General features: G+C 46.4%; 1 protein-coding gene and 1 long non-coding RNA gene across 3 annotated transcripts in view; one reads left to right on the forward strand and one right to left on the reverse strand.

Annotated features, from left to right (window-relative positions):
- The window catches only part of ST3GAL5 (ST3 beta-galactoside alpha-2,3-sialyltransferase 5), a 53,519-nt gene extending 32,012 nt beyond the window's left edge, over nt 1-21,507 (reverse strand). Inside the window, exon 1 of one of the 2 annotated variants that reach the window (XM_011964124.1) lies at nt 21,286-21,507. In XM_011964124.1, coding sequence (XP_011819514.1) covers nt 21,286-21,367 — 82 coding nt within the window. In that variant the 5' untranslated portion in view covers nt 21,368-21,507. Of the gene's footprint in view, nt 1-19,870; nt 20,014-21,285 lie in introns of those variants that run through there. The other variant, XM_011964134.1, reaches the window with a different exon arrangement.
- A 233-nt stretch (nt 21,508-21,740) lies between these two features.
- On the forward strand, nt 21,741-26,997 carry LOC105527693. The gene is made up of 3 exons (XR_001004256.1): nt 21,741-22,255; nt 23,635-23,666; nt 26,447-26,997. It is a non-coding gene; the product is annotated as an uncharacterized LOC105527693 (long non-coding RNA).
- Nucleotides 26,998-27,687: the final 690 nt, after the last annotated feature.

The raw sequence follows: 27,687 nt of genomic DNA on the forward strand, positions 1-27,687 counted from the left end.
TGGCACTGCAGCTTCAGCTAGAGACACAGGGTGTCACAAACACCTTCCCACACTAAAGTCACCCAGCCAATGGTGCGTGCGCACACACATGCACACACAGCCTCCATTCAGTTAAGCAAACGAGACCCTCTCCTTAATTCAATTAACTTACATAATGTGAATGCTTGGGTTAGAATAATAAAACTACAGATGTGCCCTACTTACCAAAATTGCTTATATGGATATTCCTGTATGCATGCTTTCTTTTTTCTTTCTAACACTAATCATGAGACACGTGATTCTTCATAAGCGTATACTTTTGAATTACATGTTTGTCTTGTCTCACCCACTTAGAATGCAGATTCCACGCAAGCAGGGGTCTCTGCTTTGCACACCACTGCCTTCACAGTGCCTAGGACGGGGAAGAGTTACATAAAGAGCATCTGTATCTGTTTACTGAATAAATACGCAGTCTCTTAGGAGGGTTTTGGAGGCGATGGCAGTTACAGGCATTCCTCCAAGGCTTTTGTTGGCAGACCATCACAAGGCTGCTCTGTCTTTTTCTGTCCTGTGGCTACCTCCTCTTTCTCCTTTTTCATCTCCTAAGAGTTAGGATCCCCAGGGCTTAACAATTGGATCCTCTTCTCACTCAGGTTTCCAGGAACAGCCTCCGCATCATGGTTTCACCAACCACCTTTATGCAGAGAAGGCCTGACTTTCAAAATTATATTTTTCTACCCACATATTAAAATGTAACAGATTCTTCTTAAAGAGCCCATATGAAGAAATAATTCTTTTTTGTGTGTTTTCTTAAAATGATAAATAGTTATACACTTTTTTTTTTCTTTCTGAGATGGAGTTAGGCTCTTGTTGCCCAGGCTGGAGTGCAATGGCACCATCTCGGCTCAATGCAACCTCTGCCTCCTGGGTTCAAGTGATTCTCCTGCCTAAACCTCCCAAGTAGCTGGGATTACAGGCGCCTGCCACCATGCCCAGCTAATTTTTGTATTTTCAGTAGAGACAGGGTTTCACCATGGTCTCAAACTCCTGATCTCAGGTGATCCACCCGCCTCAGCTGCCCAAAGTGCTGGAATCCTACATGTTTATGGAATACATGTGATATCTGGATACATGCATACAATTTACAATGATCAAATCAGGGTAATTAGGATATCCATCACCTCAACCATTTATCTTTTTTTTTTTTTTTTTTTTGAGACAGGCTGTCACTCTTTTGCCCAGGCTAGAGTGCAGTGGTGCAATCATGGCTCACTGCAGCCTTGACCTCCCGGCTCAAGCAATTTTCCCACCTCAGCCCTCCAAATAGGTAGACCTATAGGTGTGCACCACCATACTCAGCTAATTTTTTTAATTTTTAGTAGAGACAAAGTCTCGCTATGCTGCCGAGGCTCATTTATCATTTCTTTGTATTGGGAATATTTCAAATCTTCTCTTCTAGTTACTTTGAATTACAGAATAAATTACTGTTAACTATAGGTACCCTACTGTGCTATCAAACACTAGAACTTATTTCTGTATTTTCAATAATTCTTAAGGCCCTAATGAAGACATATAAGGGCAAACTTGGGCTTTCAATTTGTAAGACATTTAACTTCTTCAAAATTAAGAATTAACCATTTAATATAAGAGTATAATAAATGCCATAAAGCAGTACATGATGTATTGCCAAATTAACTATAGAGATAATTACTGGTGCATGAGTAAGGCACACTGTTATTTATTCAGAAGCATAAGCCTGCATATGATCTCACTACATCCTAAAAAAACTTATATCACTGGATTGATATCTGCATTTAACCTGCCAGAGGATACACATGGGTAGACACAGAGCTGAGAACTCCAGCCCACATCTACCCACCTCCACACCCGTGCCTTTCCAGCAGCAAAGTGGTCAGGATGGGGAGGACCTGGAACAACAGGAGGGTATTCGTAATGTTGGGAGGGGGCTGCATTTTAAAATAATAAGGTCACACCAGGGCACAGATGGTTATAAATAAAAATCTGAAGTTGGGAAAGCAGAGAATAAACCAACATGGCTGCAGTGGACTGTGTGGGAAGGCGAGCAGGTGCAGCTTATAGGTTAATATGGCCAGCAAAGAATAATCTGTGGGGTGGGAGGATTCCAAGAGCAGAAGGACTTCCCAGAACAGCAGGAGACAAGGAAGCCTAGGAAGCCTAGTCTGCTGCATGCTGGGTGGGCAACAAGGCAGGATCCTGGGCCCTCCCTACTGTGGTGTCCAGGCAGGAGGGGAGCCTGAGGCCTACCCTGGTGAGGGGGACGGGGAAGGAATGGGGACAGAAGTCTCTGAGCCAGAACAAAAGCAACACTGGTGATGAATAAAAGCACACAGGGACAAACCTTGGTCCCAATCAGAGAAATGAATAGGAACGGAAGTCAATTTTTGTCCTTGAGTGGAGATGATGAATTTGAGATGATAAATTACCACATGAAAATGTCCAGGAGACGAGGCACGTGGATCACCTGAGGTCAGGAGTTTGAGATCAGCCTGGCCAACACAGTGAAACCCCATCTCTACTAAAAATACAAAAATTAGCTGGGCATGGTGGTGCACGCTTGTAATTCCAGCTACTTGGGAGGCTGAGGTAGAAGAATTGCTTGAACCCAGGAGGCGGAGGTTGCAGTGAGCCAAGATTGTGCCATTGCACTGCAGCCTGGGCAACAGAGTGAAAAGCTCCACCTCAAAAAAAAAAAAAAAATGTCCAGGTGGTACTTGCGAACGTGCATGGGGCCGGCTGGAACTTCTGCAGCAGGTCACCCACTGTGCAGAACAAATGAACTGCCCTCTCCCATGCACCTACACTGGTACTAGGGACCTATCATCCATGGGGAAGGGAGAAAACAGCCATTCAAGTCACCGCTGGAGTTTTGTGTTTGACATGAAGAATTCCACTTGGCAAAGGAGAAAGGAAGACAAGGCAGGAAGCCTTAACTCAGCCAAGAAGACAGCATTGGGATGCATGCAGGTTAAAGTCGCCTAGCGACAACATGCAGCAGCTACAACTACAGCAGGGGCACAGGGGACGGCCAAGAGGAGGGAAGACGTGGTGTGCTGTAGGCAGACAGAATGAAGGGGCCAAGCAAGTCCTGCCCCAAGGTGGGGCTGGGGGGTGCAGGCAGGACGAGAGCAGTGTTGTGGCCCTGCTATGGCCACTGAATGTTGGCTGCTACTAGAACACGGGTGTCCCCTTCTCTGCACATCTACCTTCCAGCCCCAGACACTAAATGACTGACGTGTTAAAGGCTGGCCCCCTTGCCTCGAGGTGGGACCACCGTGAGAGCAATTCAAGCTACCGAGGTCTGGGCTGAGACCACAGCTTTGCTCAGCTTTGCCTGGTCCTATTCTCTTCATCTTGGGAGCTCCCTCAGCAAATCAGGAGTCCCTGAACCCCTGTCCCAGGCTCTGCTTCTAGGACGGTAAGTTGGGTCAGCAAGGTCAAGGTAGATCAAGGTCAAGCTCAGGAAGATCATGGATGATGAGGGGCCCTGGAAGATTTTATTCAGGAGGGGGACATGAAACGTGGAGAAAATCATGAGGCAGCAGCGGGGACAAGGGAGGAGGGAGGCTGCTGAGGGACTACCACAGCGCTCTGGGCACCACAGGCTCAGCATGGATAGGACCTGGGATGGAACAGATGAGGCGAGAGTCAAGGGAGAGGATGACTCAGGTCACAGAGGAGCCCTCTGTAGAGAGAGGCCACGAGGAGAAAACACCATGGAGACACTAAGTTCAGCTTCGCCTTGCAGAGTCCCAAAAGCCTGTGGGCTGCTAGGTTGGTAAATCCCACAAACAGCTGATAACCAGGCCTGACACCCCAGGAGGGACCTAAGCTGGAGCATCAGTCAGGGATTGCACTTGGCTTTGGGTAATGGAAACCTGGCTGCTGTGGCCTTTAATCAAGAAGAGGTTTATTTTTCTCATAGAACAGTAAGTCCGGGGACAAGCAGACCAGGGCTGGTACGGCGGATCTGCAATGTCAGGAAGTCCCCAGCTCCTGGCATCTTCTGCTCTTCCAGCATCAGCACATGGCCAACCTCTGCCCCATTCAGGCTGGAGGAGAGGAAGACACAGGAAGAGAGGGGTGGCTCCGATATCAGGCAAAAAGGAAGATGCAGGAAGGGAGCAGTTCCTAGATCAGTTTATTGGGAAACTGTTCCCGAGACCCCTGATGGCCTTCCATTCACATCTCCTTGGCCAGAACCCCATCACATGGCTGCCCCAGCTGCAGAGTGGGCTGGGAACTTTTTATAAGCTGGGCAGGCTGCTTGCCCAAAGTTAGGGTTCTGTCAGTAAGAAAGGAAGAGAGAGAGCAGCTTTAAAAGGCACTAGTAGGGTCTGCCACAGCTGGAGGAAAGGACCTGGGGCTATTTGAATAAAGAAGACAGTTAACGGCTACTAGAAACAGGTAAGATCCCCAGGTGGAAGAACAAAGTGCAGGCCTATCTTGACTTCGGGAAAACTGACCATGAAGGAGTAGAAGAGAAAGAAAGGAAGCGTTAAACAAAATGTGGAATTCTCATGTGCCGATTTCAAGTCTAGTTTCAGACACTGAAATGACCATTATTTAAGAAAGCAACACACTAGTTCCTAAACAAAATGCATTTAAAATCACTTTAACCTAATTATAAGTAATATAGGTACTCCCATTGTATCCACAAAAAAGTGTAATTTCTAGAAGTTTCACTGATTCCTCCAACATACTGTGGAGCCCTCTATGTGAGGACATAGAGACAAGATGATGGACCAAGTCCCAGCTCTCCAGAAACCCAAGGCCCTGAGAAATAACGAGACTGTAACTACAGCAGTGTGGAGAGAGCTTTATGGAAAAGGGACCTTCCGAAGCATGTCTGACACACAGCACCCACACAGTGAGGTCAGAGAGCGTGTTCCCAAGGTGGGCTCACTGATGCCACCCATGGGTATGATGACAACAGCCACAACAGCCACAGAGCTGGGGCCCAGAGGCGAGGATCCAGGGAGTGCAAGCATATTCTAAACCTAACTCTCCTCTACCCCTACCCAAGAGGGAGCAGCAGCTTGGGGTGGGGCAGGGGGCAACGCTCTAGTTGGAAATGCTCAAGAGCACCCCAGCCCCGCGCCTTCTCTGTGGCTTATTGAGCTCTTGTTGACACGTTACTTCTCTCTTACGATTCCAGAAGTCAACCTGTCCTCCCTTGTCCTCCCAAGAAGCTTGTCATCCTTGTAAAATCTAGGTTGCTAATTTCAAACTAGTTTTAGCAGTGGAACTCTTTTTTACATCAAAACTCACTTAGAATCCTAATCTATCATGATGCAGATATATGGTATTCAATTCTTTTTGTGGGGTTTCTCAACCTCAGCACTAATGACATCGGGACCAGGTAATCGTTTGTGCTAGGGGCTGTCCTGTGCATTGCAGGATGTTCAGAAGCAGCTCTGGCCTCTGCCCACTAGATGCTAGTAGTATCTCTGGTCCTCTTTCTCTTCCCCTCCAGTTTTGTCAACCAAACATGTCTCCAGACATTGCCAAGTATCCCCGGGGGAGGGCAAAATCACCCCTGATTTTAACCATTGGGATCAAGTCATTGTATACCTTAAAATTTCCACATGGCCTTATTATTAAAGTCAATGAGGGTAATGAGACAACGCAATATTGCCTGTGGTATAAACATGGATAATACAAGTTTTAATATCTAATCTTTTTCTAGGTTTGTTTGGATTGCAGAATCTCAAAAATTCTTGACTCATCGGGAAACGTGTTTGTGTCCTCACCTGTATAATGGTGCCTAAGCCAACACACACACACGGGCCTGAATCCACACACTGACCCAGGCAGAGCAGCTGGCCCATGCAGAGTGCACAGCTGTGCACAGTTGTACACAGACGCAGGAGGAAAGCACCCACTCCTGGATTGACACACCGCAGCAGGGCCTCTTTATAACCATCTCACTCCACTCCTGCCACCAAAAGGAAAAATACCCCCACTATACGGTACTTTCCGATTTCAACTGAGTGGGCAGTGTCTCATTTGTCTCTTAGGAGTGTGAAATATCACCCATGAAATCAAAACCACTGAGAAAGTGCTGGTGCTGAGACCGCACCCAACCATTTCCCACTAGCTCCTAGTATTTGTTCAGTTTAAATTATAAACACCCTCACCACTATCTCTACCAGGAATTCTCCAACCTCCCCATGTACAAGAACCACTTGTACATGGAAGAGGGCCATGTACAAGAGGGAAGAGGGCCAGGCGCAGTGACTCATGTCTATAATCTCAGCACTTCGGGAGGGTGAGGCAGGTGGATCACCTGAGGTCAGGTGTTTGAAACCAGCCTGACCAACATGGTGAAACCCCGTCTCTACTAAAAATACAAAAATTAGCCGGCCTGGGCACCTGCAATCCCAGCTACTTGGGAGGCTGAGGCAGGAGAATCGCTTGAACCCTGAGAGGCAGAGGTTGCAGTGAGCCGAGATCGTGCCACTGCACTCCTCCAGCCTGGGCGACAGAACGACTCCGTCTCAAGAGAAAAAAAAAAAACCAAAAATAAAAATAAAAAACCCAACAACACTGGAAGAGGCTGCAAAGCATGCAGATTCCCACACTTCATCCCCAGAATGCCCTACCTGGTAGTAGATCCAGGTGAGGACGCTGACTGCGCTTGTTAACCAAGTTCCCCAGTGTTTTGTGGGTGCAGCACTTTGAGAAATCCTGCCCACCACCAAGTTTCTCACAGCTGGAGGAAAGCACGTGTAATTAACAACAGATTTTTAGCCTACATATTTTCAGATTCTCCCACAAACTGAGCAGAGTTACAAGGACCTACCTTTTGCATTGAAAAAAATTAAAATGTTGCTGTGTGAATGCACAATCAACACTGTACTAACTTTGACCATCAACCAAGATGCAAGCACTTCAGTGATTCTCATGCTTTTTAATCTACTTCAAATCTACTATTCCTCTAGTGTTGAGAATACATCATTACCTGCTTTTTATAAATGTAAAAGTGTTAAGGCAATTAATTCTGAGCCCTTGGACTATATGAACATTCTCTAAAACTGTAATGTGCCCGGCACACGTGATGGGATTTCGCCAAGACTTTACCGAAGTGGTAAAGATGTCAGGAGGGCGGTTACTCTCAGAGCCCAGTTCCATTTCCACCTCTCTCACACTCTCCTCCTCACTCCATGTCAACCAAGGGCGCCTCGTGCTCCACTTGCCCTTCCTCTGTTGCCCCTCTGGTTGGCTCCCTCCCCACCATCTCCGTTCTGGTTTTCATTCAAAAGCTGCCTTCCTTGACCACCCTCTGTAAAACACCACTTCTACCCCCTCACTTTCCTGCTTTCCTTCATAGCATTAATTGCCACTGACACATATTTGCCTCTTCTCTGCTCTCCCTACTAAAATATAAGACTCCCAGTGTAGGGACTGTCCATTTTGTTCACTGCTGTGATCCAGGAACCTAAAAAGTACCTAGCATATAAAAGGCATTTAACAAGTACCTGCAGAATGAATGAACAGAATGAATGATCACTGGCCTGCAACTAGATCTCCTCACACAAAGTTAACCCAAAATCACTATGGTCCTAACAAGAGACCACTGTGAAGACCAGACCTTTTAGGTGTCCAAGTATCATAATCATTGGGTTTATTAAATGTCCAGATGGCACCAGGTACATGGAAAACAGGGACTAAGATCCTTTTTCAAACAAGACCCACTGTATGTGTTTGTTGAGGGAAGGCTAGGGGAACAGTATAAAATGACTGTCACCCCCTCCCCTCACCATGGAAGAAAATGGCAAATGGATCTTTTTTTTTTTTTTCTTTTTTGTTGTTTTTGAGACAAGGTTTCACTCTGTCACCCAGGCTGGAGTGCAGTGGCATGATCATAGCTCACTGTAACCTCGAACTCCTAGGCCCAAGTGATCCTCCTGCCTCAGCCTCCCGTAGCTAGGATGATAGGTGTGTACCATCACACTCAGCTACATTTTTAATTTTTTTGTAGAGATAGAGTCTCGCTTTATTGCCCAGGCTGGTCTCAAACCCTTGGCCCCAAGCAATCCTCCCACCTCAAGCAATCCTCCCACCTCAGCCTCCCAAAGTGCTGGAATTTTCAGGCGTGAGTTACCACACTTGCCTTTTTGTTTGTTTGTTTTTGTTTTTAAGAGAAGGGCAAAGAGATGAAATACTCAACTGTTTGGCTATTTGATAACAGCCAAATCACTTAATCTCTTTGAGGATGTTTGGTGATCTGTAAAAAGCCAGGTTGGGTGACAAGATTTCTATGGCCCCTTCCTCCAGTAAAATGTTACGATACTCACTCATCTACATTTCAAAGGAAGAACAAGAAACATGAAGCTTAGCTTACTCAATGGATGTAATATGTTACAGCCATCTAGGGGAGAAAATCAGAAAGCTGGAATAAGTGGGAGAAGATGGATTTAAGACATAAAAATGAAAGACAGTGGGGGAACACTGGGGCGGAGAAAACAGAGTGGAGGTTGAGAGACAGGAAATTCTGGGAAGGGAGAACTCCAAGGAAAAGCCAGGAACAGGAAGAGAAGCCCAGCATTGTTCTTCCTTCTGCTTCCCGGGGCTGGGGAGTTTCAGAGGAACTCCTCTTTACAAATTCTTACAAGCAGACCTACCCACAAAACGATTACAGGCAGCACCTCAGAGATCCTCCTCTGATTCCAAGACCTGCCCCTGCCGCCCGCTCCCCTCCCCACAGGAGAGGTTCCAGCCGGAAGTGTAGAAGGTTGCCCTAAACTGGATTTTAAAAGTGGGGCTGAGGAAGGACCCTCTTCATCATGCAAAACATAGTAAATTCGCGATTTCTGCCAAAACATATACAACCTGAGTTCTGTCAAGGTGGCGGACAGACCCATCTTTAACTGGCAAATGCTGAGGATTTGGATAAAACGCACCCTCCAAGGGCTCCACCAAAGCACCTTGGTGAAGTGCACTGATCTCTGTGCATAAACACCCTCAAATGTGTTTAAATATATTTTAAAACTTATATTCTGCCTGGAAAGCCTCTTTCAGAGGCAGTCGTAGGGCTAGTCTAAACCAGGTAAATGTATGGGTCAGAGCTGTTGACCAGATGCCTGAGAGCTACAAGGACTGCAGTCCCCTAAAATAGCAGTGACAATGGGTGGTTGGGGGCTAGAAGGAACCTTCTGGTCCAGCAAAGCCACACTGTTAGTGTTCCTCCACCCTGTTTTCTTTTTTTTCTCTCTCTCTTTTTTTTTTGAGACCGAGTCTCACTCTGTTGCTCAGGCTGGAGCGAGGTGGCACAATCTCAAAGCAACCTCCGCCTCCCAGGTTTCAAGCGATTCTCCTGCCTCAGCCTCCTGAGTAGCTGGGATTACAGGCGCACGCCACCATACCCAACTAATTTTTGTATTTTTAGTAGAGATGGGGTTCCACCTTGTTGGCCAGGCTGGTCTCGAACTCCTGACCTCAAGTGATCTGCCCACCTCAGCCTCCGAAAGTGCTGGGAGGCGTGAGCCACTGCGTCCGACCCTCCACCCTGTTTTCTGATGGTACCAGAGGAGACAAAACAAATTCTGCAAAAAAGCTCAGTGTTGTGGGCATGACTTCTGTAATGACCATGGAAAAGGCAGACACTGAGACGCCCCACGGTGGCTTCCGATGCTAGACTGGCCACAGCACCCACAATCTGGAGGCTGCGGTTTTTAAACTGTATCTTGAAATAATTTCAAACTTAAAGTTACAAAAATAGTACAAAGAATTTCCATCTGCCCTTTAACCAGACTCCCCAGTTGTTACCATTTTACCACCTTTGTGCTGCCATTCCATTAGTATACTGTGTGCATATTTATTGGACCATTTGAAAGTTGAAGACATGATGACACCTACCCCTAAATATTTCAGTATTTCCTAAAAACAAAGACATCCCCTTTAAACAACCACAGCATAATGATAATTAGGAAATTAACACTGATTCAGTACTGTTACCTAAAGACCTTATATAAATTTCTCCACTAGCCCCAGTGATGGCCTTAGAACAAAAACAGCAAGTATATATGTTATTTTCTGTTACAGGGTCCAGTCTCGGATCACTTGGCATTCACTGTCATGTTCCTTTAGCCTTCTTTAATCTGAAACAGTTCCTTTGTTTTTCACGACCTTGGCATTTTTTAAAAGTACAGGCCACTTATTTTGTAGAAAGTCCCTCAACTAGAGCTTGTCTAATGTTTCTTCATGATTAGATTCAATTTATGCATTTTTGGCTGGAATATCACAGAAGTGATCCTGTGCCCTTCTCAAAGCACTTCTCAGGAGGCACGTGATGTTGATTCGATTAAGGGTTAAGGTGGTAGATGCTAGGTTTTTCCACTGTCGAGTTAACTATTTTCCCTTCGTAATTAATAGTGACTTGATGGGAGAAACTTAGAGACTAAGTAAATATCCTGTTTATCGCCAAATCGACTTGTTTCAGTATCGACTGGTAGATTCTTGAAGGAGAAGGATATGACTGTGTGAGGTCAAACAAATTCAAAACTCAGGAATGAAACTAGGGCTGGATAAAACAGTAGGTGATGAACAAAAATTAACATGTAAGACTCGTACCAGACTTAATTCCCCCGTTTATGTTCACTCTTAGCTATTAAAAAAAAAAAAAAGAAATAACCTCTACATTTGCTTTTGAGAATACAAAGCTGGGAGTATGGTAATTTCTCTACTGATGCTTCCATGTCTGCTAGAACCTTAGCCTTTCAATTCACAAAGTGTCCAGTGGCAGCAAGAAGAGATACCCATGTCCAGAGAGCTAACAGCTGGAGCCATCTTCACACCAATGCCTAATTTTCCAAGGGCAAGGCTGCGTGGCTCAGCTTGGTGATTCCCGGCTCAGTGTGGCACAATGTAGGGTGCTACATTTAAAAACAAGAACTCTACTCTCAACTGATGAGCAGGTTTAGAAACTCTGATTTGCCTTATCCAAGAAATATTTTTAAAACCCTGTTAGCACACAAATAGAAATTTCAGAAAATAATGTAAGAACAGAACATTTAAGAATCACCGTTATCTTACAACCCAGTGATACCCACTGTTAATATTCTGGTCTGTATTCTGTCAGCTTCTGCTCTTTGCATAGATATATCACCATGACAGGGATCATGCTATCTACACCACCCTCATTCAAAGTGCATTCCACTTGGGAATGAAGTCCTACAAAAAAGGATAGATTTTTCTCAATTCTCCCAGGAATGATCTATAACTAGAATCATTCCAGAAGCAAGGAGAGAAGTTAATTCATAACATACAATGGTTGCCTGACAGTATTGGGGCAAAAGTCTCCTGTAGAACCTCAGTTGAGAAGAGCTGGCCTGTATGGTTGTCTAATTTCCTTTGTTTACCTAGCAATACTTTAAATAAAAATTTCATAAGCTTCTTCCATACACCAGGCACTGGGAATATAAAAATAAATAAGACACAGCCACTTTCCTCTTTAAATGAATAATCCAGCTAGGATAACTGAAAATGCCCAAATACTCAAAATACCAAGTAATGCTGTGATAGAGGAGCTACAGTAGACCTTGTGCATCCTGGGCAGGAAACCACAGGCTCCATCAGAGGAATCAGGGAGGCTTCCTTGAGGAGGTTATGTATGAATGGGTCCTTGAAGAATGACTAAGACTCTGGAGACAGAAGAGAGAGAGGAGGAGGCATTCCAGATGGAAAGTAATGCCAAGACACACAGAGAGGTGTATGCTGGGGCCTGGGGAGGAGTGGGCAGAAGATGCAGCTAGGAAGGAACCAGGCCCTCTTATGTTACACAAAGGAGATGGTCCTAAGTGGTTCTTAAGTAGGAGAGTGGTGAGTTCATATTGGAATGAAAGAGGCCAAGGGACAGGGTGGTCAAAAGGCCATTGAGATCAGTGCGGTGAGGAGAGACGGAGGAGCTGAGCCACAGCCAGAAAGGCCGGAAGGTGGCCAACCAAGAGATGTGGAGGAGGAACGTGCCACAGGACTTGGTGACCAAGCCAGGAGGGGCTATTATTATAGCACTAGACCAGCCAAGATTCATCCTGTGTAACAAATTCAGGAGGCTAAAGAGGGGGAGGTGCTGGGGAGAAGGTATACAAGAAGGCTTCAAATGTTACTGTTTCTCAAGATGATTTAATGGCAAAGGTAAGGGTGTCCCTCAAAGAGAAAGAGGCCAGAGGGAGCAAGACATGACCCTAGGAGTAAACTGAAGAAATTGCCCCAAAACTGCCCCTCCCCTAGGGGTCCCACCAAGCTTTTACATAATAGCTCTCCTGTGGTGGGCCTATGTGACAGCACATTATACACACAGAATCTGCTACGAGAGAACAACTCTGTGGCAATCCCATGAATGCCTCAAATAAAGCAAAATCTAGAAGCTAAATGTTTAATGGAACACTTCCCTCTTAACCCAAAGGAAATACAAGTAGGTGGGCTGAATAAATAATAGGAGAAAGCAAAAGTCAGCAGAACTGACCGTTAACAAAAAGCAATTCTGGGATCCAGTACCCAAAGGCTCCAACATGTGGGGCTTTTACTAAACTTGAGCAGAATGGGGAACACAGGGTATCAGATGATGGGAAAGTTTGTGAGCAAATTCTAAAACAATGAAGAGCCCACTGCCCCAGAAAGAGTAAGGGTGAAAGTTCTTAAGGTTTCGGAGCATAAAAGTGATATCACCAAATAGGACCTTAGAAATATTCCTCAGGGAACACCCTGTCCAAGTGGATGGGAAGGGAAGGTGGGGAATTTGCTAGGCAGTTTTTTCCAATAACCCATAGTATTCAGTAATCCTGTATGTCTCATAGGAACAGAAGAACCAAAGGAATCATAGAAAGCCCCAAATCAGAAAACAATAATGACCCTAGAAAGGGAACTGGAGGGACAGTGACTGAGACAGTGATAACCTGGAGTTTGGCAGGACCTGGTAATTTAGGGTTGGAAGGAGAGGGAGAATGTATTGTACAGGAGACAAAAGGAGATTTTGTTTGGGCTGCTTAAAACTTAAAACAAGTTACATTTCCATTTCTAAAACCAACAACATATATTCAGGTCTTACTAAAACATATAATTTCCTTTTACGCCCCAATCACATCCCTTTTACTGTTGGCTCTGAAATTCTGGGAAACCAGCATTTGGGCAGGCTCCCCAACAGACATAACAGTTTTTAATTATACAATCCATTTTTGATCAAATAGGAGTATGTGCCTGGGCAGATAGCAACAAGAAACACACACACTGTCCCTACTTCAAAAAGCTCTCACAGGCCGGGCATGGTGGCTCACGCCTGTAATCCCAGCACTTTGAGAGGCTGAGGCGCGTGGATCACCTTAGGTCAGGAGTTCAAGACCAGCCTGACCAACATGGCAAAACCCATCTCTACTAAAAATACAAAAATTAGCTGGGCATGGTGGTGTACACCTGTAGAGTCGCAGCTACTTGGGAGGCTGAGACAGGAGAACCAGTTGATCCTGGGAGGCTGAGGTTGCAGTGAGCCGAGATGGTGCCACTGCACTCCAGCCTGGGTGACAGAGCAAGAATCTGTCTCAAAAAAAAAAAAAAAAAAAAACCACAAAAAACTCTCATAATTTCATTTTAAAAAGCAGACAAGTAGGTCTATTTTAACTTATCTATGTTGGACATGGGGGCAGAGTGTCAGATGATGTTTCAGATTTGGGGTGTATGTGTGATATGGTTTGGCTGGGTCCCCACCCAAATCTCAACTGGAATTGTAGCTCACAGAATCCCTACGTGTTGTGGGAGGGACCCAGGGGAGGTAATCGAATCATGGGGGCTGGTCTTTTCGGTGCTATTCTCATGATATTGAATAAGTCTCACGAGATCTGATGTGTTTATCAGGGGTTTCTGCTTTTGCTGCTTCCTCATTCTCTCTTGCTGCTGCCATGTAAGAAGTGCCTTTTGCCCTCTACCATGATTGTGAGACCTTCCCCAGACATGTGGAACTCTAAGTCCAATTAAACCTCTCTCTTTTATAAATTACCCAGTCTCAGGTATGTCTTTATCAGCAGCATGAAAATGGACTAATACAGTAAATTGGTACCAGCAGATGGGGCATTGCTGAAAAGATACCCGAAAATCTGGAAGCAGGTTTAAAACTGGGTAACAGGCAGAAATTGGAACCGTTTGAAGGGCTCAGAAAAGACAGGAAAATGTGGGAAAGTTTGGAATTTCCTAGAGACTTGTTGAATGACTTTGCCCAAAATGCTGACAGTAGCATGGACAATAAAAATCCAGGCTGTGGTGGTCTCAGATGGAGATAAGGAACTTCTTGGGAACTGGAGCAAAGGTGACTCTTGTTATGTTTTAGCAAAGAGACTGGCAGCATTTTGCCCCTTCTGTAGAAATGTGTGGAACTTCGAACTTGAGATAGATGATTTAGGGTATCTGGTGGGAGAATTTCTAAGCAGCAAAGCAGTCAAGAAGTGACTTGGGTACTGTTAAAGGCATTCAGTTTTAAAAGGGACACAGAGCATAAAAGTTCAGAAAATTTGCAGCCTGACTATGTGACAGAAAAGGAAACCCCATTTTCTGGGGAGAAATTCAAGCCAGCTGTAAAAATTTGCATAAGCAGCAAGAAGCCTAATGTTAATCCCCGAGACCATGGGGAAAATGTCTCCAGGCCACATCAGAGACCTTCACGGCAGCCTCTCCCATCACAGGCCTGGAGGCCCAGGAGGACAAAGTGGTTTCATGGGTCAGGCCCAGAGTCCCCATGCTGTGTGCAGCCTAGGGAGTTGGTGCCCTGTGTCCCAGTCACTCCAGCCGTGGCCGAAAGGGGCCAACGTACAGCTTGGGCTGTGGCTTCAGAGGGTGGAAACTCCAAGCCTTGGCAGCTTTCATGAGGTGCTGAGTCTGCGGATGCACAGATGTCAAGAACTGAGGTTTGGGAACCTGTGCCTAGATTTCAGATGTATGGAAAGGCCTGGATGCCCAGGCAAAAGTTTGCTGCAGGGGTGGGGCCCTCATGGAAAACCTCTGCTAGGGCAGTGCAGAAGGAAAATGTGGGGTCAGAGCCCTAATGGGGCACTACCTAGTGGAGCTGTGAGAAGAGGGTCACTGTCCTCCAGACCCCAGAATCGTAGATCCACTGATAGCTTGCACCATGTGCCTGGAAAAGTCTCAGGCACTCAACACCAGCCCATGAAAGCGACCAGGAGGGAGGTTGGAGGGAGGTTGTAACCTGCAAAGCCACACGGGCAGAGCTGCCTAAGACCATGGGAACTCAACTCTTGCATCAGCATGACCTGGATGAGAGACATGGAGTCAAAGGAGATCATTTTGGAACTTTAAGATTTTGGCCAGGTGCGGTAGCTCACACCTGTAATCCTAGTACTTTGGGAGGCTGAGGTAGAGTACTTGAGGTCAGGAGTTCAAGACCAGCCTGGTCAACATAGTGAAACCCCATCTCTATTAAAAATACAAAAAAAAATTAGCCAGATGTGGTGGCATACACCTGTAATCCCAGCTACTTGGGTGGTTGAGGCAGGAGAATCACTTGAACCCAGGAGGTGGAGGTTGCAGTTAGCTGAGATCGTATGCCACTGCACTCTAGTCTGCGCAACAGAGAGAGACTTTGTCTCAAAAAAAAAAAAAATGTACTGCTCCTCTGGATTTTGGACTTGCATGGGGCTTGTAGCCCCTTTGTTTTGGCCAATTTCCCCCATTTGGAATGGCTGTCCCAATGCCTGTACCCCTATTGTATCTAGGAACTAATTAACTTGCTTTTGATTTTACAGGCTCATAGGCAGAAGGGACTTGGCTTGTCTCCGATAAGACTTTGGACTGTAGACTTTTGGGTTAATGCTGAAAGGAGCTAAGACTTTGGGGGAGTGTTGGGAAGGTATGATTGGTTTTAAAATGTGAGGACATGAGATTTGGAGGGGCCGGGAGAGGAACGATATGGTTTGGCTCTGTCTCTACCCAAATCTCAACTTGAATTGCATCTCCCAGAATTCTCACGTGTTGTGGGAGGGACCCAGGGGGAGGTAATTAAATCATGGGGGCCGGTCTTTCCCGTGTTAGTCTCACGATAGTGAATAAGTCCCATGAGATCTGGTGGGTTTATCAGGGGTTTCCACTTTTGCTTCTTCCTCCTTCTCTTTTGCCTCCACCATGCAAGAAGTGCCCTTTGCCCTCTGTCATGATTGTGAGACCTTCCCCAGCCACATGGATCCTTAAGTCCAATTAAACCTCTTTCTTTAGTAAATTGCCCAGTCTGGGGTATGTCTTTATCAGCAGTGTGAAAACGGACTAATACAATGTGTGTCTTAGGAAAGGGCTCACAGAGGAAAGAATGCTTCTGCCCAGGTCTGAATAGGAACTGGAGTGGGATGGGAGAGGCAGGTGCCTCGGGAGCAGGGACAGTGGGGATGGATGGCAGAATGTCAAGTGCAGCGTGCCTAAAGAATGCCAAGTGCAGTGCGCCTAAAGGGTCTACCCAGGAGGGCACAGCACCCTGAGACGCTAGAAAAGCAAGCAGTCCATGCCACAGGGGGCCACAATTTTACTCTAAGCATAAAAGGGAGCAACAAGTGGAGGGGTGGTTTAAAGTGGAACTGGATTTTGGAGACCTCTCTCGAGGCTGGACTGGAGATGGGGAAGTCCTCTCACGAAGCAGGACCAGTTAGGAGGCTGCTATGGAGCTGAAAGCAAGCGATGATGGCATTGCCCAGGAGTGCACTCACCTTACAGGATGGAGCCATCTCTCAGGTCCCTGAGATCATCCTGGCCAACTTCACCAGGAGCCGTTCCACGGGGCAGGCTGGGAACGCACTACAGACCACAAAGACATGGATACGACAGCCTCATTTACCACCTCCAGGCCAGACTGCCTGAGTCTGAACCCAGCTCTGGCCCTATGGCTTCTTAACCTCTGTTCCTCAATACCCTCCTTTATAAAATGGGGATGACAATGGCACCAAACACTTAGGGCTGTGGTGAAAATTACATTAGTTAGTATATATAACATGTCTACAATAGATGAGAATAAAGTGAGTAGGAAAGCATTTATTTCTTTTTGTCATATCTATGTTTTGTAGCATGTGGGTTCACTTGTGGGGGCAGGGAGTGAACTTACTGTGAAAAGCAGAGTATAAAGCAGCTCATTAATAATTTACATAGTGTGCAGCTGTGTTATTAGGTGCATAAGAGTTTAGAAATGGAAACTTTTTGGGAAATTGAAACTTTGATCCACCTGTTTCTTTCAATTTTTAAAATGTAGTTACTAGAAAATATAAAATTAGATGTGTGGCTCAGGTTATATTTCCACTGGACAGTGGTGATCTAGAGGAAGGATGAGCAAGAAGCCCACATCAGTTCCCAAGTCCTGGGTGACAACAACTAGATTGCAGGAAGTGACAAGCAAAGAGAGGAGAGTATCAGAGGCCATACTTGTCCTACTCTCTTCTGCTAGAGTATAGATTAGAGATGAGAATAAGATGTTTACGAAAAGCAAAAAGGGGGTGAAGAACGGGGCAGAAGAGGATAAAAATGCAGAGGCTCAGGAGAGAGGAGGGCTGAGGAAGAAATGATACATGTAACAGAAAAACTGCCCCTGCTCAGAACTCAATACACATAAACCCTGAATGATGAAAAAGACATGGTCTTAAACACAGCCTTAACGGTCAAAAGACAGAAGTACTATTCCACCAAAGCAGACCTTTCTAATCTGTTATCAAACTGATCCTATCCTATCACATGATACTTAACTGTTATAATTCCAGATGTTAAAAATTGAAGGAAAAAAGGAAAGATTTCATAGGTACAGGACTTGGTGAACCATCCAATAACTTAATTCTGAATATTTTTCCATGCTGTAATAATGGGACAACAAAAATGTCTTACACGGCCTCAAAAACCCAAATAAGAAATGGGCTTTTCCTCTAGGTCACGGATAATTTTGAGCAGAAATGCAGAGAAAGCAGGCCAGAGAAGTAGACACAAAGTATCGGAAGTACAGTGTTATGAGAGCTCAGAGGGGCGGGGTTGTTTGCAGCAAGAAGGGTGGGAGTTGAGACCAAGCCAGGCAGTTTCACCCGAGAAACACTTCCCTTAGGTCAGAGGCTCTTTAGGAGCTAACGGTTCCCCACAGCTCAGCTTGCCCTGCTGCCTGACCCACTGGGAGACTGCGGCCTACAGGTGACGACACTTACTGACACCATACACAGCCAGGTAGAAACTGATCCTGACTGCTAGAAGGACTCCTGATTCCTGCCCCAGTCTCCTTAGAACTGTCGCCCTCATCAGCTAACAGTGAGGAACTATCAATGTGGTCATTTCAAAACTGGAATAAAATAGGTGTGCCCAGGGCTCCTAAAACAGCAATACCACGCCTAGGTATAGACCTATCAGAAATGCATACACATATGTACCAAAGCCAGACTCTAGAGTGGTCACAGTGGCACTTTCTGCAACAGACAAATGCTGAAACTGCCCAAATGTCCACTGACAATGCGTGACTATGTGGTATATTCACCCGATGGCCCCTATCACCAATGAGTGAACATGCTTCAACCATGGGCAGCACCATGAGTGACTCTCAGAAACTCAATGCTTAAGGAAAGAAGACATACACTAGCCGGGCACAATTGCTCACGCCTGTAACCTCAGCGCTTTGGGAAGCCAATGTGGGAGAACAGTTTGAGGCCGGGAGTTGGAGACCAGCCTGGACAACATGGTGGGAGCTGTCGCTACAAAAAATAAAATAAAATAAATTAGCTGGGTCTGGTGGTGTGCGCCTGTAGTCTCAGCTACTGAGGAGGCGAAGGCAGGAGGATTGCTTGAGTTCAGGAGTTCAAGGCTGATCCTGGGGGAGGCTATGACTGGAGTACAACACAAGGGGAGGTCCCAGGGTCCTGGCCAGTTCTGTTTGTTGATCTAAGTGTTGAGTGCATGGGCATGTTCAGGCTGGAAAATTCATTAAGCAGGACACTTATGGTATGTCTACTTTCCTAGTATCTATGCTATACTTTAAAAAAAGGAAAAAAAGAAAACGACCTTTGTCTGTCTGGTGTCCAGGTAAGACAAGCCTGGTAGTGTCCTTGAAGCCTCAAAGCTGACCTTTCTCCTGCTCCCTTACTCATTTCACTTGCTTCTCCTTTGCACATGTGCTTAAGCTGGCTGTCTCCTGGGCGAGCCTGCGTGTCACCAACATATTTATGGTTTCCTCCCACACCAGGCCTGTGATTCACCCCACTTTGGATGCCTCTGCTAACTTATGCCACCCACACTGATCCAGCCCTTGCTTTTCTTTCCTCAGCAGTTTGGGAGCTCGGAGCATCATTAACGTGTGTATATTCTCAGTTGTTTTACTTCTGCCAGAGCTTCCCAGCAGACTAAAACCACCGAGCATGCCCTTTGGGAGTGATCTCAGTCCTCCATCATGTCCACAGGCAGTGCGGATTAAATTGCTCCTCAGGAGCCAGGAGAGTGTGGAAGGTGAGAGCCTTATCCCTTCTCCCAGAAACTGCTGGCTCCAAGACACCCACTTCAGCCCTCCAGGACCTGGAATGGACTCCCACAGAGGACTCACTAACCTCTTTTCATTCACTGCCTCCTGAGAGTCAACCTGCTAGATAAATTCCCCTCACCGCTGCAAACAGTCCCACAAGGCAAGCAGAGAAGAACCAGAGGAGGCAAACCAAAGAACAAAGAGTGTGTTCTTATTCTGCCATGGATATATCCTTAACATTCATCACCAATCTATTTTGATAGCATGCAACAATTTACAATTTATGCCAAAATTATAAGAACCGTCCAAACAGTCTAAATGTGAGCTCTCAGAATTTATGCCTGCCAGCCCTCTCTCTTCCATGAGCCCCTTCATGCCTTCCTATCTCACCTGTTTCTTTTCTTGCCTAGACGAAGAAACGCTGATCATAACCAAGAATATCCAAGGGTCATTTCATCTTACAAAAACAGCAGCACCCATATAACAGGCACACGGGTAAAAGACTCAAGACATGCTGGTTATATGCTCTCGCAGTTCGTATGAATCTCTCCTTCTCAAAGTGACAGCTGGAATTCAGGTGCTTCCAGGCTCTGTGACTAGCAATGTTGGACACTCCTCGAAGCTATCAAGCTCTCAGGATTACACAAGGGAAACCACAACCTGTCCTGACTGTATTCAAGTCTGTGCCCCTTCATGCAGCAGAAATGGATTCCTCTTCCACAGTTTCAGCAGCTGTATCCTTCCGTGGAAAAGGATTAGCAGCCATAAGCCCGGGGGAGGGCAGCTAAACACCAGAGGGCAGGAGACGAGTCTCCTTCCTCTCTGTGACACCCAGCACGGCTCTGGCACGAGGAGCAGGCAACCACCGGTGCCAGATGAAGGGCAGCACATAAAACAATTTTCCCCTTCAAATGAACGACGCCTAATTAAGCAAAGGCCGCATGCATGACTTAAGACATGAGGATATAAAATTCGTCTGCCGAGTCAGCTAGTGATTCTGCAGGACCCTCTATCCTCGTAAACGTATTTTTTTTGTCATTAGAAAAACCTGGGGCCTGGAAAGGACCTCGGCCATAAGGGTAAGCTTCTCAGCAGAGACCAAGAGCCCGAGCCCCACAGCGGGATCAGTCTCTGCCAAGGTCACCAAGCTTGTGTGGGGTAGGGGCAGGGCTCCTCGGGGATGCTCTCGGAAAACCCTGCGTTACTTACACACGCAAGGCGTACAATGAATGCACACCCGCGTCAAGTCACGGCTTACAATTCAGAAGAAATCAAAAGGTCGCCAAAACCTGTCTTCTCCTTAAGGCTGGCTGCAGAGAGGGTGCAGGGAAGGTCACCGGCGAATTTCTACCAGCGGCCCCACATCACGCCTCCCGGATGGATGCAGAGAGCGGTTTCAGGAGCTGCTAGTAACCCTGCAGGGGGTCCCCTAAGCCCATCCCAGGAAAACGAGTTAACTCGGCTGGGCTAGCTCCGAAGCTTCCAGCAATGAATTAAATCCCGAGCTGCAGCGGAAAGCGGCGGGGAAAGGGCCACTGCGGCGGCACCCGACAACCGGCGGTCCGCCCCACCCTCCACCGCGTCCACACCTGCCCGGTCGCCCCTGCCCAGTCCACACGGCCCGGGACCACGACACTTCGCCCGCGCCCCGGCCGGGCTCGCCTGAGGGTGCCGTGCCCTGGGCGCTGCCCGCGGGGTTCGAGGCGGAAACGCCGCGCCTAGCCGGGCCGGGCAGAGACAGGTCGCCGCCGCAGCCCCCAGCCCCCGGGCCCCCGCGACGCCGAGGAGGGGGCTGCGCCACGTACCTCGGCCGGCAGGTGCCGCCGCTGCCTCTGTCCGCGGCTGCAGGGGACGCCGCTCTGCGCAGCCCGCCGCCTTCGTCCGCATACTAGTGAGGGGGCGCCGGCCAGCAGCCAGCCCGGGACCCAGCGCCCCCACCCGTCCCCGGCGCCGCGCTCGCGCCCATTCAGCCGGGGGCCGCCGCTCCCCCGGGCAGATGCGGAGGAGGGGCGCGTGGGCGGGGTCCGGCGTCACGAGGGTGCGGAAGGCCAATCGGAGAGCACGATGCCTCAGCGGAGGCCCCGCCCCCGGGCGCGCGGCCCGTCCGCCCTGCGGTGCAGTGGGCACTGCCGGAGTAGGGCGCCCCCTGCAGGGACGCACCGGGGGCGGGGACCGGGCTGGGGCGAGTCCTTCTTGGTTCTGGAGAGGAAATGATAAACAGTTTGTAAAAGCATAAATATTCGTGAAAATAAAAAAATTCAGGAAGGAAACAAAGCTTAAGGCAGTGATTGCTGGGTTATTTTTTGGACACAGCTGAGCGTATACTGTGCGCCTGCAACTTTCCGGTGCTTTCGGACCGGACTCCAGTGAAGCCAGTCAAGTCGGTCGACTTCGTTTCAGAGCTGCAGACCCAGCACCGCGGCCGTGTGCCTGTGATCCCTTTCTGGGTTTGAAAAAGAAAATCCTAGACACCGAGCCAAATATGTTTGCATAAACCGGGAGCCTCGTAGCTCTTTTTTGTAACAGCTTGGCGCAGGGCAGCTGGTTTGGAGATGTCTCTGTTCTTCCCTTGGTGGGGGTGCCGGAAAAAAAGTGCTGCCTGGACAATCCAGGTTGGGGCAAAAGCGTTGCGAAGGAAACAGTGGGAGGACTCTACTTTCACACCTCCCAAAAGGGTTTTACCATAAGACTATTTCTGGATTGTTCTAACGTGAGGATAGTGGGAGCATTTTGAAAACATTGGAGGAAAACCTGTCACTGGGCGATTTAAATCCGGTAAGTTGGCCGAGGCTAGCCAGGCAGAGCAGCTGCCGGGGTCAGCGACAGCTGACCCTTGCAACTGAATACCTTGCCCTCTTAATCTTGGAGATCAGCCCAAGGTCCATGTGTTACAGGAAAGGGGTCCCGATCTAGACCCCAAGAGAGGGTTCTTGGATCTCATGCAAGAAACAATTGAGAGCAAGTCCACAGTGCAAAGTAAAAGCAAGTTTATTAAGAAAGTAAAGTGGTGTCTAGGCACGGTGGCTCACGCGTAATCCCAGCACTTTGGGAGGCTGAGACGACAGATCACCTGATGTCAGGAGTTCCAGACCAGCTGGCCAACATGGCAAAACCCCGTCTCTACTAGAAATACAAAAATTAGCCGGGCGTGGTGGCGCAAGCCTGTTGTCTCAGGTACTCACGAGGCTGAGGCAGGAGAACCGTTTGAACCCGGGAGGCAGAGGTTACAGTGAGCCGAGATCGCTACTGCACTCCAGCAGGGCATTCCTGAAAATAAGAGGAGGGACGTATCCAACTAAGGTACAATGCTTGTAATGCTTGTATATGTGGGGAGATGTCTTCTGCTACAAGGGTTTGTGATAAAGGATTAATTTTCCTAATTACCATATTTTGCAATAATCAATGTTATTATTTTTAAAGCAAAATTAGGAATGCCTTTGTTCTCCAGATGTCAGGATATCTGGACACTGTCAAGTCTGGGTCTGTTTAGTAAGCATTATTAATTTGTTCTCTTAACCATAAACATCTAGAGGCCAGGAATGCCTAACTTTCAGGGAATGCAGCCTAGCAAGTCCCAGCCTCATTTTTCTAGTCTTCACTCAAAATGGAGGCGCTCTGGTTTAAATGCCTGTGACACATGTGCTTGATGCAACACTCTTTACCTCTCTCTGTCTCCCCTGCCCCTACCCTTCTCTTCCAGATTCCCCTTGTCTGCAAAGCCAGGCCTGATAGCATTATGGCTGCCATGAGAGTCAGCACTATCCCAGCTTCCAAGGATGGGTGTGAGGGTGGGGGTGAGGAAGAAAAGGACCTTGAAGCTACCTCCTGCCCCAGCATCACAAGACATCTGTTAAGCCCTTACTACCTCATTCACTCCACTCACATTAGGTTGACCCTCTTGGGCAGCAAGACAAGTAGGCCCCCAAACTTCCACTTCACCAGCCACAGAGACATCCTTAGCTATTATTCTGGATTAAGACAGAGATCTCCAAACAGCAGACTAAGATCAGCCTTTAGATCTCAAAGCCTTACTGGTATCTCTCCAAGTCAGTGGCTGATCTCAGAGAAGCTTCTGGATAGTGACTAGCAAAGAGTCACTCAGGCTACTTACAAATCCAGGACAGCAACACCTTTTTTTTTTTTTTTTTTTAAAGAGACAGAGTCTCACTTTGTCACCCAGGTTGGAGTGCAGTGGCATGATCTCGGCTCACTACAACCTCCACCTCCTGGGTGCAAGCAATTCTCCTGCCTCAGCCTCCTGAGTAGCTGGGATTACAGGCAAGGGTCACCACACCCAGCTAATTTTCATATTTTTAGAAGAGATAGGGTTTCACCATGTTGGCCAGGCTGATCTCGTACTCCTGACCTCAAGTGATCCTCCTGCCTCAGCCTCCCACAGTGCTGGGATTACAGGAGTGAGCCACCACGCCTGGCCTAATTCTTTACTTAATGCTGATTGCTTTGGTCATTCTCATAGCAGACCTTGTGGTTGCCCCCAACATCCATCCACCCTCCTCCTTTGTGATATAACATACCTTTTAAGTGAGTTTACCACAGTCTATGACAGGGTTCTGACTGGTCTAAGCCAGGGTTCTCAAAATGTGGTCCAAAGACCTCTGGCAGTCCCTGAGGACCTTTCAGGGGAACTCTGAAATCAAAACTATCTCATAATAATCTAAGACATCAGTTACCTTTTTGACTGACAGCACAAAAACAAAGGTGGGCCAAACAACTGGCACCTTCAGAAATCAAGGCAGTGGCAGCAAAATTATTAAAATCTGAAAACTTGAGTCATGGCTTTTTTTTTTAGATGGAATTTCACTCTTATTGCCCGGGCTGGAGTGCAATGGCACAATCTCAGCTTACTGCAACCTTCACCTCTTGGGTTCAAGCAATTCTCCTGTCTCATCCTTCCGAGTAGCCGAGATTACAGGGACCTGCCACCACGCCTGGCTAATTTTTGTATTTTTAGTAGAGACAGGGGTTTCACCATGTTGGCCAGGCTGATTTTGAACTCCTGACCTCAGGTGATCCACCTGCCTCGGCCTCCCAAAGTGGAGTCATGGATTTTTATTATTTAATATGACAAAACGAAAACTACACGTAAAGTACTTTTGCTGCAAACAGATGTAAGATAGTTGTCTATGTAACATGGTTGTTTTCTAACTTAAAAAAGCACATGTGCAATTGTTTGAATTGCAAGCTGAATTTGCTGTTTTTCTTTATGGAACACCATTTTTACTTGAGAAGATGTCTGATAAACTATGATTATTCTGACTTGGGTATTTGGTACGTATTTTCTTGAAAATGAACTAAATGAGCCTGTGTCTTCAAGGAAAACAATAGACTATTTGTTGCCAATGATGAAAAAATTCCAACTTTCCAAGAGAAATTTAGAATTTTGGAAAACGTGCATCACCATGAGCTTGACGGCTTCTCAATATTTAAGGCCTTTCTGATGAGCTCAATGGTGACATTAATGAATGTGATTTTTGGATACTGGATAATGTATAACAACTACATTTACCCAGTGAATCATTGCCTTCCAAATGGTTAACACATGATGTTACAAAGTCATCCATGAGTAAAGATCCATTTAAAGTACAAGGCAGACAATGGATTTTAATTTAACAATAGAAGTTTACAGAGAAGTTTTCAGATTCCACAGTGCAAAAAACATTTAAAAACAACCTCTTGTAGAGTTTTGGTGTAGTATCAAAGAGAAATATTCACAATTATCTTAAAAGGCGGTTAAAATACTCGTAACTTTCCAATTACAAATCGATGTGAGGCCGGGTTTTCTTCATGTGCTACAACCAAAATAATTTGCAACAGATTGAATACAGAAGCAGATATAAAAATCCAGCAGTCTTCTGTTAAGCTAGACTTAAAGAGACTTCCAAAAATGTTTTTGATTTTTTTTTTTTTTAAAAAAAACAACAACTTACTATCACATTTGGGATTCAGTAAAAAGAAAAAGAAAAGGAAAGTCATTTTTCTCACTAATCTTTTTGTTTTGGGAAATAGTAGCTTTTTGTTTTTGTTTTTGAGACGAGGTCTTTTTCTGTCACCCAGGCATGGGTGATATGCAGTGGCATGATCACAGCTGGCTTGAAGCCTCACAAGACATCGGTTAAGCCCTTACTACCTCATTCACTCCACTCACATTAGGTTGACCCACTTGGGGAGCAAGACAAGCAGACCCCCAAACTTCCTTTTCACCAGCCACAGAGACATCCTTAGCTATTATAGCTATTATTCTGGATTAAGACAGAGATCTCCAAACAGCAGACTAAGATCAGCCACCACATCTCAAAGCTTTACTGGTATCTCTCTAAGTCAGTGGCTGATCTCAGAGAAGCTTCTGAATAGTGACTAGCAAAGAGTCACTCAGGCTACTTACAAATCCAGGACAGCAACACTTTTTTTTTCTTTTTTTTTTTTTAGAGATAGAGTCTTACTCTGTTACCCAGGCTGGAGTGCAGTGGCACGATCTCGGCTCACTGCAGCCTCCACCTCCTGGGCTCAAGCAATCCTCCTACCTCAGCCTCCCCCAAGTAGCTGGAACTACAGGTACCCAACACCATGCCAGGCTAATTTCTAATTTTTTGTGGAGACAGTGGTCTCCCTCTGTTGCCCAGGCTGGCCTCAAACTCCTGGGCTCAAGTGTTACTCCTGCCTGGGCCTCCCAAAGTGCTGGGATCACAAATGTGAGCCACTGCATGCAGCCAAAACCAGTTATTTTTTGGCTGGGTGCAGTGGCTCGCACCTGTGATCCTAGCACTTTGGGAAGCCGAAGTGGGCAGATTACTTCAGGTCAGGAGTTTGAGACCAGCCTGGCCAACATGGTGAAACGTTGTCTCTACTAAAAGTACAAAAAATCAGCTGGGCGTGGTGGCATGTGCCTGTAATCCCAGCTACTCAGGAGACTGAGGCAGAAAACTTGCTTGAACCTGGGAAGCAGAGGTTGCAGTAAGCCAAGATCACGCCACTGCACTCTAGCCTGGGTGACAGAGCAAAACTCTGTCTAAAAAAAAAAGAAAGTTATTTTTATCAATATATATTAACATGCAATGGTTTTATTATTATTATTATTTTATTTATTTATTTTTTACTTGAGACAGAGTCTTGCTCTGCCACCCAGACTGGAGTGCAATGGTACAATCATGGCTCACTGCAACCTCCACCTCCCAGGTTCAGGTGATTCTCCTGCCTTAGCCTCCAGAAGTAGCTGGGATTACAGGCACATAACACCACGCCCAGCTAATTTTTGTATTTTTAGTACAGATGGGGTTTCGCCACGTTGGCCAGGCTGGTCACGAACTCCGGACCTCAGGTGATCCACCCCTCTCGGCCTCCCAAAGTGCTGGGATTATAGGCATGAGCCACCATGCCCAGCCAGATTTATTATTTTAATGACTTAATAAATATTTTAAATTTTAAATATTTAAATTAAATATTTAAAACTTTCTCAGTATTAATTTCTAATTTGGCAAATATCAAGAGAAAGACTGTGTTAAAAAGATTCTTTGGGATCCTCAGTAATTTCTAGGTGTGTAAATTGATCCTGAGACCAGAGTTCGAGACTTAATGGTCTCAGCCACCCAGAGTAGCCTGTTGCCCCATCCTCCTTGCCACTAGGAATGGTTCATGGGTAGCCATAGGAACCACATTGATCCAATCAGAGGAAGTCTCAGGAACTTATTAGATGCTGGGGGAGAGATGCTTTCATGTTCTGCTAGATAAGAACCAGGCAGTAAGTAGCCTCAGAAGCTGTTGATAAGACAGACATCTTGGACTACAAGAAGAGCTTATTTTAGGAAGAAAGTAATGCTATGGGAAGCAGAAGACCACGGTTAGAAATAAACCATTTCCTTTATGACATATTTGAGTCACTAGATCAAACCAGTCCTGAAGTCCATCTTGCCTCTGTACATTTCAGTTGTATGAGATAGGAAGTTCCTCTGTGGTTTCAACTAGCCAACCCCAGGTGCCCCAACTGATTTGCCATGTACCTACTTATGCAACACAAGTTGCAATGATGAAATGAGGCTGGAAGGCAGAGAAGAGTCCAGGAGGAAAGTACCTAACTCAGACAAATGGGATCTTCGTGGCATATGATCATAAGCAGCAAGATTATAGCAGATTTGTACTTCTTATTTTTGTTTTTGTTTTTCTGTGTTTCCCGTATTGGACAACATGCATAT

Source organism: Colobus angolensis, unplaced genomic scaffold (assembly GCF_000951035.1).
Source record: "Colobus angolensis palliatus isolate OR3802 unplaced genomic scaffold, Cang.pa_1.0 Scaffold118, whole genome shotgun sequence".
Taxonomy (NCBI): domain Eukaryota; kingdom Metazoa; phylum Chordata; class Mammalia; order Primates; family Cercopithecidae; genus Colobus; species Colobus angolensis.